Consider the following 13,578-nt stretch of genomic DNA (forward strand, 5'->3'; position numbering starts at 1 on the left):
TTTTTAAAGGTTGCACGGAGATTCAGAAATAGCACCTTTATCTGAGGAGAAACCATCACTTTAAATTTTTGTTTCCTACTTTTAGCTTCATGATTGTAGTCAAGAGGACGAGAGCAGATTCTGCAGTGGAACACCTTTACCAGCTTCGTAACGTAAAGGGGGGCAAGTCACACGCAGGGGCTGACCACTCACTGACTCTACAGACCAGAAGGCCGCTGAACTTCGTACAGTGTTTCCTGCTCAGAAGTGTGGGCTCAGATGCCTGCACGGAGGGAGGCGTCTGTAAGTTATCCACCACTGGGTTTAAATCCATTTTGGTTTGGATACTCGGTTTCCTCCCACAGTTGAAAGGATAATTGACAGATGTAGAACTTTTGAATATGGACGTTTTACGATTCTTAATAAATAATGCCAAATTGTGTCCTCAAAGGAACGACTATATTTTTCCACATCCAGTTTGGTGTCGAGTTTTATGTATTTGGGGGGCAAGTTTAATATGTGTAATGACTCCTAGTTATTGTTTAAATTTGTTGTTCTTTAGTTACTAGCCTGAAATGCTACCCAGTCCTTCACGCTGATGCTTCCCCAAATATATTTAGTTAATTCTTACCGACACTTTCAGATCTCAGAACAGGTAATTCCTCAGAGGGGTCTTCTCTGAGTCATCGGATGAGATTGGGACCCTTGTTTTGTGCTCGCACAGCCCCCTGTCCTTTTCCCCTCTAACAGTCACCATGCTTACAGTTATTCACACACATATATATATGTACGCATACAGTGGGACTCTGGTTAACGTCTGTCTCTCCAGTAGCCTAGACTATCGGCTCCACACTGGCTGGGGCCATGACAACATTGCTCACCAATGCACTGCCCACCAATGCATTGCCCACCAAGCACCTACCAAGAGGCCTGGTGTATAGTAAGTCCTCAAATATTAAAATGTATGATTGAAAGGAAAGAATTTGGCAGTATGTATCAAGCGCTTTAATATGTTCATAAATATTAAGTGAAAAAGCAAGGAATGAAACAATATATAGACTGAGGTCTACTGTGGAAGTCTATTAAGGCTGACGTTCACTTATTTCTATAAACATTTCAAAAACTGTGCTTCTGTTTTTAAATTAAAATACTCCAGATTTGCTACCAAACTAATTGCAAAAGAGAACATGTCAGTCAGATAAGTTTCCCTTTCTTAATTTAACTAGATAAATTTTCTACATTGCAAAAGTACCTGTAAAATTCCAATTGTCCATATGACACGTGACTTAAAACTTGACTGCATAAAGTGGTGTGTTGCACAGGCTTTGGCTGGACTCCAACACAGCACAACAGCATTTAAGTCTTTGCCTGTGGACTCAATTACTATTGGGATTGTCAAGTCCCATTTCCCTACACTACCATTTGGGTAAAAAGAGGATCAAAAAATGAATGTGTATATATATAAATATTGGTCTGCATATGCATAGAGTATCTTTGGAAGAATACACAACAAATTGGTAACACGGCTTCTGTGGAGAGAAACTGATGGGAGAAAAATTTTTCGTGTGTACCTTTTGAATTTTGAACTATGTGACCATACTACTTATTCAAAAATTATTTTATGAAGAGGTATAAACCTCCTGTTATAAACTAAATAAGCCATGGGGATGTAACATACAGCAAGAGGAATATGGTCAGTAATATTGTAATAACTTTCTATGGGGACAGATGGTTACCAGACTTATTGTGGTGATCATTTCATAATGTATGCAAATGTCAAATCACTATGTAGTACACCTGAAACTAGCATAATAGTGTATATCAACTATAGTTCAGTAAACAATTATCTAAGAAAATAAAACTGTTCTAAGGACTCAATCATTTGACAAGTTTTATGAACATAGATGCCCACTATAGCGATAGCAATTTTCATAATACTGAAAGTTAGTATATAAAACATATAAAGAAATCATACACACATTTCTTTATAAACATATAAAGAAACCGTATATGTGCAGACACATATAAACATGTAAAGCAGTTTTTCCATACATCAACTTGGCTGTGATGGGAATGTAATTTCCTAAGGAAGAAAGTAAAGGTCAGACTGGTCGAATGGTTAGGTATCTCCCCAAGTGACCCAGGGATGATAAACACTGTTCTAGACAGGCTTCAGGTTACTTGGGATCTTTCTGGAATATGGTCACAGGCTGAATGAACTCAATGCTCTTGGTCTCTCTCCCCAGTTCTTTCCACTGAGAAATAGAATGCTGAGGCTATGGAAGTTGAAAAGATCCCAGTGGAAACCGAGATGTGTCCTACTTGGGAAAAATTATGCCTCCTCATGGGTCTATGGTTCACATTCTGCACAGGTTTCTGGACTTGATGAAAGGAAACTCTATGTGTCAACTCAGAGAGGGACTCCAAATCCTCTCATCTGTTACTGAAGTCTAGATCTAAAGTAGAGATGATAAAAACTTTGAAAATCAGGGACAGACAGGAACCTTCTTAACCTAATAAAGGCATCTACTAACACGACACCACCAAAAATCACACTTCATGGTGAAATGATAGAATCATTCTCTTTAAAATCAGGACTGACACATAGGGGCCAGTTATCAACACTTCTAACAACACGGCTCTGGAGGTACTGACCAGTGTAGACAGAACAGAACAAAAGTATAAGAATTAAAAGGAAGAGACAAAAAAAGTCATTATTCATCAATGGTGATTGTGTTCACAGACCCCCAAAAGAATAGATAGACAATTTATCGAAATTAACAAGAGTTTAGCAAGACGGCTGAATATAATATCAATGCACAAAAATTAGTTACATTTCTAGACATCAGTAACAAACAAAGTATAATTAGAAAAAGGCAGTATTTTCAATAGCTTCAAAAGTAACACCAAGAAATAAATCTAACAAAAGATGTACAATACTACATAAAATTATAAAGCACTAAACATGAATATAAGGAGAAATATGCCATATTCGGAAACAGGAGTACTCAATGTCAAAAAGATGTTAATTTCCTCCAAATTATTCTATAAATTCAACACAATTCCATTAAAACTCTTATCAAGATTTCTTATAGTTTGACAAACTGCTTCTAAAGCTGTGGGAGATCAAAGAACCAAGGATATCCATACTTGAGTGGGAGAATGAGGGATGGGTACCTCACACCTGAAATGAAGATCTGTTCTAATAAAACACAGTATGCAGGATAATTTGGTATAAAAGCTGAGATAAGCAGACCAATGGAATAGAGCAGAGAACGAAGAATCAAACCATGCATAATCGGAAACCTGATATTGGACACTGGACTAATCGGTAAACAGGCACCTGGATAATGGTCATCCGTATGAATGAAACAAAAATCGGCTCTTTACTTCAAAACATATGCAAAAATCAGTTCTTCACTGAATAAAGGTGTAAAAAGCAAAATTTGAAAATTTTCAGAAGGAAATGTAGGAGTATATCTTTATGACTTACGTATAGAGTAATGGTGCTGCTTATATAAAGTTTAAAAACAAAAGTAGTACTTCTACATTCCACTGAGATCTACAATACACATGTAGTAAAACGATAAAGCAATGCATAAGAATGAGAGGACACCAGATTCAGGGATGTGGATACCTCTGGGGAGGGGAAGTACATTAGAGATCATACAGGGCATTTGAAGTGTATTTGTAATGTTTTATTTTTCTGCTCGCTGATGGTTTCATGGTAGTTGTCATATTATTTGCTGTTAGAATTTTTTTGCAGAGTAGAAATTTTTACAATGAAGAAAAAAGGTTCAGGAGGGAGGACACTAATTTCCAGCACAGCTTTAAGTATGAGACTACTCAATTCTTCCTAATTTTTTTCAATTTGACCCCTGAAGTCACTGAAGGAAGAAAAAAAAATTTTTTTAAACCTTATTCCATTAGGCTATTGATGTCTTTCCAACATCAAACCTGCAGAAAGGGAAGAGATGTAGGGCTTTCCTGACCTCGGAATTTAACTGGTCCACATTCCTATCAGTAAGTTTGCCTTCTGCAAAGTTTGACTTCTGCAAAGTCCTAACATACCCAGGAATTTTTGCTAGTGTGGTATCCATTAGGCAGAATATAGTTTGGAAGGTATTACAAAAACTGTTGTATTTGAGCAAAACTCCCAATCTATTGTCTTCAAAAAATGAACTTCAGTCATACTTTACTCTCATTTCAAAGACAAGGCCATTTGGTAAGGGAACAACTTTCAATGTAATCTCAGAGGCTACATCTTAAATTACCGAGGAGAAACAGAAAGAGGACCTGAAGGAGAAAAACCCCAAAATTCTAAGAAGAAGTTCTGCAAAATCTTCCTCATCTTCACACATGGATCTCAAAAAGCATTGATTCTAATTGCTTTAGTGACCAGGAAGGTGTATTAGAGAGAAGACAGGCAAAATATTTTCCAACTGGACACGAAGACTTAGTTTCACACAGACATCGAAAGGCAAACACACACTTCAATGTCGCAGAAAACAGCTGAGTGATTATCTTGAACACTACTTCAGATTTCAATACCTTAATCAGCTCTTTTTCTCGATGGAGCTCCTCATGAAGTTCTGGAAGAGGATCTTTACTCTGTGCCTTTAAAACTTGCAGCCTGTTTCTCAACTCCTTGATTTTCTTTTCACACTGGTCCCAGGTCTATTTGAAAACAGTATTAAAATTGGTAAGTACTTGGTTGTTTAAGAATGAAGTGTAGGAATAGGATAATTAATTCAATCCACGTAATTGTTCTATTAAATGTGTTTTTGTAAATCACGCAGAAACCCAGTTCCTTGTCTTGAGCAGACTGTGGTCTAAAAGAGCATATGGGACAGCAGGATGGTTCGACGCCTCTCTGCAGCTTTACGTGTGGCTCATCTCAACCACTGTGTTGCCTTTGGCTTCGAAATATTTCTTCCTCCCCGCATCTCTGACCTAGCTAACTTATTTCTATTTTAGTTTTGGAAAAGTTCACATTTAAAAGGCTACTAAAAGGATTAAGTTTTAGCATTTCCAGCCTTGGGTATATGCTCTAATAGCACTGAAAAGCAAAAGCACTCAACCACTTTTCTTGTCTTCTTTTTTTTTGCGGTACACAGGCCTCTCACTGTTGTGGCCTCTCCCGTTGCGGAGCACAGGCTCCGGACGTGTAGGCTCAGCAGCCATGGCTCACGGGCCCAGCCGCTCCGCGGCATGTGGGATCCTCCCGGACCGGGGCACGAACCCACGTCCCCTGCATCGGCAGGTGGACTCTCAACCACTGCGCCACCAGGGAAGCCCTTGTCTTCTTTTTTAATGTCATCCCTCTGCTCTCTCCCTTTCCCCTTCTAGAAATAGCTTGGCTTTAGCGACCCTTTCACAGCCAAGTTTCACTCTCCATTTCTTACCACTGCTCTGACTGCCGCCTCCTGCTTGAAGTAATTTATAGTCTACAAAGCTTATCAACTTCATTATCTCACTGTAATCATAATAAGCTTAGGAGACAGACGCAAGTGTTACTATCACATTTAAAAGAGGAAAACTGAGGCTCAGAGAAAACCGACTGGTCCAAGGACATGCAGTTAGAAGTAGCTTAATCAAGAGTCGACCTAAGGCTACAGTTTCCCTGTGGATGCCTTTCTTTCATATCAGTTCTTTTCCTTAAACCTTATATTACTGAGCAAATAGTTGCCTGTTATTTTCAAGTACAGAGGGTTTAATCCATTAGGATAAATTTCTATTCCTGATATTACTAAAATTCCTCCTCCTGAAGTTACTAAAAATAGACAAACACAGACTCAAACACTACTCTATTCCTCAGTACTACTGACACAAATATTCTTGGGTTGGTCCAATTGTACGCTAACACCTCACTTAAGGGGAGGCCACTTATCTCACAACATAAACTCTCTGGAACATAACCAAGGAGAAAGTGAAGGGAGAAACAAAACAAAACTATGAGTCCTTATCTCTTCCACCAAACCTTTATTTGCATTTACCACCTTGCTTTGCAAACACGGCAGGTGCTCAACAAATGTTTGCAAGTTAATGAATTTCACAGTGTATATGCCAAATAAAATTCAGATACTTTATTCACAGGAGAGATGTTCAGGCCCTAACTCAGCACATATTTATTCTGTATTCAGAAAAACATCTCTGACAAGCTTGGTTATCTTGTTTTGGTACCCACACAACAGATTAAAGAGTGGGCTACAAGGAGTAAGTATACTCAGAGAAATAAAAAGTAAAAATAGGGCTTCCCTGATGGCGCAGTGGTTGAGAGTCCACCTGCCGATGCAGGGGACACGGGTTCGTGCCCCGGTCCGGGAAGATCCCACATGCTGCGGAGCGGCTGGGCCCGTGAGCCATGGCCGCTGAGCCTGCGCGTCTGGAGCCTGTGCTCCGCAACGGGAGAGGCCGCAACAGTGAGAGGCCCGTGTAGCGCAAAAAAAAAAAAAAAAAAAAAAAGTAAAAATAGCTTAAATTAAATAGAAAGAAAGACAAACAATAAAAACCACATAAGAACTCAAAAAGCATAGCAGTGCAGGCGCTAGGTTCAAAGCAGCTCAGAGTCCTTGAGAACAACTTGGGATATTTTAGCATAATAAAATATTAATGATTTTCCTAATAATCACTCAATAGAAAGCATTTTGGTTCTTAAAGGTATAATCATAAATTATTGGGAAATTCAGTTATATGGAAAAGTGTATTCTTTGAAGACAGCAGAAAGATGAAGTATCACTGTGTTTATTTTCATATACCATACCCAAAGGCAGACCACATGTGGAATGTTAGCTTTGGGTACTGAACTTCCATTGAACATGAATTAGTTTCCTGTTTCATAAAGGTAAATATAAAATAGTACCTCAAGTATTTAGATATTAACATTGAGCTTTTCCAGTGTTATATTATTATTTTACATTAAGTAACTACCATGATTTGTGGATTAGTAGGACTCAATGTCCCTTGGAAAACCCATAATATTGTGATTTCCTAAAATTATTCCCATCTTCATACAGCAAACAAAAATTCTATGTACTGCATTTGAATATCATGAACAGAAAAGTAAATGGTGAGTTTACCTCTGCAGTGCTCTGGAACTGTTTAATCATCTCTCCTAGTTGGAGTTTTGTGTCCTTCCAGTTGTCCTGAAGTTGACTGATTCTCTTCTCAATTGACTCTTTAGTTTCTAGGTGAGTTGTGTTCAGTAACTTGCCCCCAGCTTCCAAGGTTAGTGCATAGGTTGTCTGCCACCTCTGGAAATGAATTTCTTTATTCTTAAAAAAAAAAAAAAAAAGTAATTTGCTTAAGCCTCTGATGTGATCAAAATGTGACTCTCTGCCTGCATTTGTGTGTATTTCCTTCAGAGCTTCTCTTAAATGTTAAACTAGATATAAATTAGACAAATCTGGTTAGAACACATACACACATACATACACACTCATTCACATCAAAGGCTAATATTTTTATTGAGTAGACAGCATACTACCAAATGATATGTTCTTTTTTTTTTTTTTTCGGTACGCGGGCCTCTCACTGTTGTGGCCTCTCCCGTTGAGGAGCACAGGCTCCGGACGCGCAGGCTCAGCGGCCATGGCTCATGGGCCCAGCTGCTCCATGGCATGTGGGATCTTCCCGGACCGGGGCACAAACCTGTGTCCCCTGCATCAGCAGGCAGACTCTCAACCACTGCGCCACCAGGGAAGCCCCAAATGATGTGTTCTTAAAATAATTTCCAAGGGTTGGTAAGAGATAAGATTTTAGTATAATGATTAGAAGTATAGAGAAATTAAAAATACACTTCGGGCTTCCCTGGTGGTGCAGTGGTTGAAAGTCTGCCTGCCGATGCAGGGGACATGGGTTCATGCCCCGGTCCGGGAAGATCCCACATACCGCAGAGCAACTGGGCCCGTAAGCCATGGCCACTGAGCCTGCGCGTCTGGAGCCTGTTCTCCGCAACGGGAGAGGCCACAACAGTGAGAGGCTGCATACTGCAAAAAAAAAAAAAAAAAAAAAAAAATACACTTCACAGAATAAAAGCCTACAAGATAAATGAATCCAAGAGTATTAAGAAAATGACTGGAGTATTAGATCCGATATTAAGAGCAAATACCCATTACCATTATGGTATAAAGAGTCAGGCTGCTCCTAACCCACAAGGCTGGAATGTGCACACTATGCTAAACAAATTTAAAAGGAGAGAACAAATAAAAAAGATAAAAATACAAAAATAGACACTTAAGCACATAAATATACACATCAGTGTTTATACTAAAGCAATAACTTTAAAAAATGCCATTTGGAGATCACATAGGCTTTTCTTTAAAAGGGACTGAAACTAGGTATTTATAATACAAAAATGAAGTAAAAACTTTATATTTCCAAAAGTATTTGGTTTCAGGAGAAAAAATTAAATAGCTTTTATTTCTGTTGTATATATGATTTCCTTTATTTTCAAATTTCTCAAGGGAGACATAATATGGGCATTTTCCAAAATGGAAGCTGATGTTTAAAAAAAAATCAACAGAGCATTGATTTATAAAGATATTTCTGAGAATACTCAGGATAACCCAAATGCAAAGGAGAAACACACACAAGAAAAACTGCAATTCAAGGAACACACCGCCCCTCCACACTTGTCCTTCTAATATGCAGTACTGCTCAACACAGCCACTGTGATAGATGTCTGTTAGCCATTTCAAACTGAAGTCGTCAGAAGACCTGGTTCTCGTCCAGTCTCCCCTGACTTGGTCAACAGCACATTATTCACCAAGATGCTCAACCCCAAACCTAGAGTCATCTGGATTTAGATTTTTATTTACCTGCCACATCCAAACCATAAGCAAGTCTTGTAAACCCCACCTACAAACATACTCTTTTTATCTTCACTGTGATCACCCTTGTCTTATCCATCCTAAAAACTACCCAAGACCATTGAAATAGCCTAATGAGGGCTTCCCTGGTGGCGCAGTGGTTGGGAGTCCGCCTGCCGATGCAGGGGACATGGGTTCGTGCCCCGGTCCGGGAAGATCCCACATGCCGCAGAGCGGCTGGGCCCGTGAGCCATGGCCGCTGAGCCTGTGCTCCGCAACGGGAGAGGTCACAGCGGTGAGAGGCCCGCGTACCAAAAAAAAAAAAAAAAAAAAAAAAAAAAGAAATAGCCTAACGAGCTATGGCAGGCTGTATTTTTCACAAAATGGCCACAATATTACCAGCCCCACATGCTCTTCTAGAACCTTCCCTCTCCCCCCTTCTCTTGAACCCATGTGGGCATGCGTGATGGCCTTGATTAATAGAGGATGGTGGAAGTGGCTGACGTCTGAGGCCAGGTCTAAAAAGGCAATACAGCTTCTCTCTGGATCTATCTTTCTTGGGACATGCACCTTTGAAGCCATGAGCTGCCATGTAAGGAGTCTGGCTACCGAAAGCCTCCAAGTGGAGAGCCCACAGGGAACAAAGCCCAAGGAGCCCCAGCTGCTCCAGTTCCTGGCTGTCTGAGCCTTTCCAGCTCAAGTACTAGACATGAAAGTGAGGAAGCCTTCAGAGGAGTCCAGCCTCAGCCGTCATCTGACCGGAACTGCCTGAGAGCCCCCTGCAAGAGCCACCTAACAGCCCTGACAACCTCCAGAACTGTGAGAGAGAATAAGAAATGTTTGTTGTGATGCGGCAATAAAGAAGTAGTACACTGGCATTCCTGCTTCTTCTCAGACCCCCACTGACCCCCAAACCACCTTCCTCAGAGCAGCCAGAGGACATTTAAAAAATACAAATCGTATCGAGCTGCTTCCTCTTCCAACTTCAATGGCTTCCAATTATCCAGACGGTCATCCCGCTACCTCACCTCCCTCCAGAATGCTCCTCCCTGACTGCCTATTGAGTCCATTTTCCATCCCTGCTGTCTCACTGGCTACACTCGTCACACGAGCCTTCTTTCTTCCTCTGCTTTGCTAAACTTGTTCCCATCTTGGGGACTCGGGAAAACTCTTCCCTCTGTCTGAAGGCTCTCCCCCCAGATCTTTGCACAGCTGGCTTCTTCTTGTTATTCAGGTTCCAGTTTAAATGTTGCCTCCCCAGAGATGACCCAGTCTAAAGCAGTCACCCAGCCTCTCCATCACCAGCCCTGTTTTAATGACCTACATATGCCATGTTGCAATCTGATATTTCCTTTAGTTTTTGATTTGTCTGATCTCCCCTACCAATCAGACAAATTAGTATTTTCTTGTTGGTTTACTGATTTGTCTGATTGCCCCCACGGGAGCAGAGGTCTCCTCTTGGTCCACACCGTATACCCAGCACTTAGAACATTGACCAGCAAAGACCAGATGCTCAGTTAATATGTGAAGCCTAGATAAATGAATGAGGCAAGCAAAGGATTTCAGAAGGGTGCTGTTTTGTTTAGCTGTCCCTCTACAGTGAAGTGTGGTTCGATAGCTCAGTGCAACATGCCCTGGGAACTGCCAACTAATTATTCTAGTCCTGTGCTCATCAAGCAACTTTCTGATTGGAAACGTTGTTGCCTAAATGAATTCACCCTCCAAGAGGAAGCAGGAATCCCACTGTAAATTACTACTTTGTGGTAGTCATTTATACATTAGTCAGTGCTTTAAATGTCTGTCACCCCAAACTTCCCCACTCTACCTACCCATCTCCAGTCCGTCTCTACTCCCACAGCCCAAGAGAGCTTCACTATTTCTGGATGAATGGGTAAGATTGGGTTTCTGACCCCACAAGGCTAAGGCTGAGTAGGGTCCCCATGACCAGCTGGCCTCCCCATCGCAGAAAGCACACTTGAACGTCACAGAAAACGCAAAACCTGAGGCGAACGACCATCTTCCAAATCAAGAGCACCCTGCAGTTCCCACACTGCTGCTGCGCATGTCCTACCTTCAGCTCATGGATCAGACTTCTTGTTTGGTGGAGGCTGTAGCAGTCCTGGCTCTTCACTGCAGACAGAAGGTGGCTGGTGTAGGCGAGCAGGCGGAGCAAGTCCCCCTCGGAGGTGGTGAAGTACTGCCACTGCCTCACCAGCTCATCGATGTCACTCTTCCTCTGCCGAACGCCCTGGGCAGCACTCTGCCACCTCTCCTTCAGCCTCGTGAACTTCCAAACAAATTCCGGTCTTGGGAAAAATAGATGGTTAGAGAATTCTGACCTCAACATGTAGAAAAAATAACCATCAACATGTAATAGGAACTTAGATTTGCTATTTATGTGCACAATTTACATGGAAAAACACTTCTTTAAATCTGAGCACCATTCAATGTAAACATGATGGGGAACTTGGGGCTGGGGCAGGGGCAGTGTGTGGGTTGGTGAAAGGTGTTTATCACAAGATAATTGCACATGGTCTAGTATTTTCCTGGCATGCGTGACAACCACTGCCTTAAACAAACTTAAGCTGTTTTGTTTTGTTTTGTTTTTGCGGTACGCGGGCCTCTCACTGTTGTGGCCTCTCCCGTTGCGGAGCACAGGCTCTGGACGCGCAGGCTCAGTGGCCATGGCTCACGGGCCTAGCCGCTCCGCGGCATGTGGGATCTTCCCGGACCGGGGCATGAACCCGTGTCCCCTGCATCGACAGGCGGACTCTCAACCACTGCGCCACCAGGGAAGCCCCTTAAGCTGTTTTAACACAGATTATGCCAAGTGCTTTATGGAAAACTAAACATGGGATCAATGGGAAACAGATGAACAGGTAGGTCCCTTGTAATGTTATCGATTACTTGAGGGTTGTATGCTACATAATTTCAGCAATAAAGGACATGCTTTCTGTAACCACTCAACTATTTATTTCCCAGATAGACAATGTCCTTCACATGATAAATAAGGCCTTTTATTTATTATGGGAAAAGTCATGCTTTGCTGTACTGATCAGATCAAAACTAGTTCATCATCCTGAAATTGGCTTGGATTTTATTACTTCAGAGCTAGGAAAAATGGGTTTTATATTTCTTAGTTATGTTGAAAGAGGATTCAGAGGTATATGGGTGATGATGGGGAGGAAAATAATGCCTATGGAGACATTTGGAGAGGTCATTTAAGGCCAGGCCCCCTCGGGCTCTGTTGGCAATTTCAGCAGCTATGCAAGCAGGTACAGTTACTGTCACCAGGCTGCCTAAGGGGCTCTGCTCAGCCTGACCGGAACTCCCCGGAGACCCCAACCTCATGTACACAGCATAGAAAGAAGTCTCTTCTTTCACAACTGTGACATAGCTATCTACTGGGAACAGCTGCACTTTGAAATTTATTTTTTAAATAGCAAAACATCATGAGGCTGAAGGCAGAGAGGAAAACACAATTTAGAAAAATCCTTTGGGGTAAAAACTTAGATAATGGTACTAGGTGGATGGGTGCTTGCAAAGCATCTGGTCTGCTAAGCCCACCCATCTACCATGGGGAAAAGGGCCCCTGATGTTTTTATGGCCATGAAGCAAGACTCCATCCTAATATAAAGTCAGAAGACCGGCCCCATGGTGGTCTACCAATGACGTGGTCGCAGGCACTGATGTAGTCAAGATTCACATGGTGGAAGGCCCACCAGGCTGCATTGCCTTCCACATGCCCACAACCATTACGAGTCCCAAAGAGCTTACCTCTTCTCTATTTCTGCTGTGTCCAGGAGTTGTAAGCACTGGGTGACATAAGAGTCAGCAATTGTCTGGTTTATAGAAACTTCAGCTTCTAACATCTGTATATGAATTAAAATATGGGAATTGTTTTTGTGAATTTCCTAATAAAATCTAAGCTCACAGAGGACATGTGAGGTGATTAATTTTCAAAAGATTTGAGGCTAACTGCAAAAAATGCTTAATCATCACAACAGTACCTATGAATATAATTAGAAGCAAATAGGTCTAATAATAACTACACCTAAGGCCCATTATTGGGCTTTTTCTACTTGTTAGGCACTGAGTAAAACATGCATTGTCTCACTTATTCCTCAACCTTACAACTTAAGTGAATACTATCAGACTCATTTGAAGAGGAGGAAACTAAGATGTTCAGTAACTTATCAAAGTCACCCAGCTTTGCCTGGACAGATTTCATTTTCAGTGGATGATCTTAATGTAACAATGCAGACTTAAATCAGTTACACTAAAAAGTTATAACGCACTAATCATGCACATTTTGGAAATGCAGGGTCTGCCTATAACCACCAGGAGTACTCTCAAATATACGTCAGCATCAGCATGGGGAAACTCCTCTGTGAAACTATTAATGCTACAATTATAGTTATACCGGGCGCTTCAATACTTTACAAAACTATTCAGTGAAAATGCAAAGATGACTTGAAGTATTTTAACATGCTCTTGGTAAAGTGGTACCGTGTTCGCATTATGCAAAAGCAACGTTGTGCTAGAAGCTTCCACCTACTGTAGAAAATCTGGGAGTTCTGTCATTAATAAAATAGAGCAGCAAAACAAAATTTTGAAATTTATGAAATGTGTGAGAACTTTACAAATGATCAACCAACAACTGAATTTGCTCAAAGACATATATTCTGTGTTTAGGGGTTGAGGATTGATAGGTTCTCTCTGTATTTTACTTTATTTAATCTCTCTTCCCCTGAGTCCTGCCCCAGGGTGAGGGGTCCAAGGTGGCAGA

The 13,578-nt window shown here is 41.2% G+C and overlaps 1 protein-coding gene across 10 annotated transcripts in view; it reads right to left on the reverse strand.

Annotated features, from left to right (window-relative positions):
• Window positions 1-13,578, reverse strand: part of SYNE2 (spectrin repeat containing nuclear envelope protein 2) — a 331,802-nt gene that overhangs the window by 46,590 nt on the left and 271,634 nt on the right. For all 10 annotated transcript variants that reach the window (XM_060004429.1, XM_060004425.1, XM_060004428.1 and 7 more), the window contains 4 exons: window positions 12,567-12,661; window positions 10,861-11,095; window positions 7,059-7,253; window positions 4,531-4,656 (listed from right to left, as the gene is read on the reverse strand). In XM_060004429.1, coding sequence (XP_059860412.1) covers window positions 4,531-4,656; window positions 7,059-7,253; window positions 10,861-11,095; window positions 12,567-12,661 — 651 coding nt within the window. The remainder of the gene's footprint in view (window positions 1-4,530; window positions 4,657-7,058; window positions 7,254-10,860; window positions 11,096-12,566; window positions 12,662-13,578) is intronic.

The sequence above is a fragment of the Delphinus delphis genome, chromosome 2, assembly GCF_949987515.2.
Source record: "Delphinus delphis chromosome 2, mDelDel1.2, whole genome shotgun sequence".
NCBI classification, from domain to species: Eukaryota; Metazoa; Chordata; class Mammalia; order Artiodactyla; family Delphinidae; genus Delphinus; species Delphinus delphis.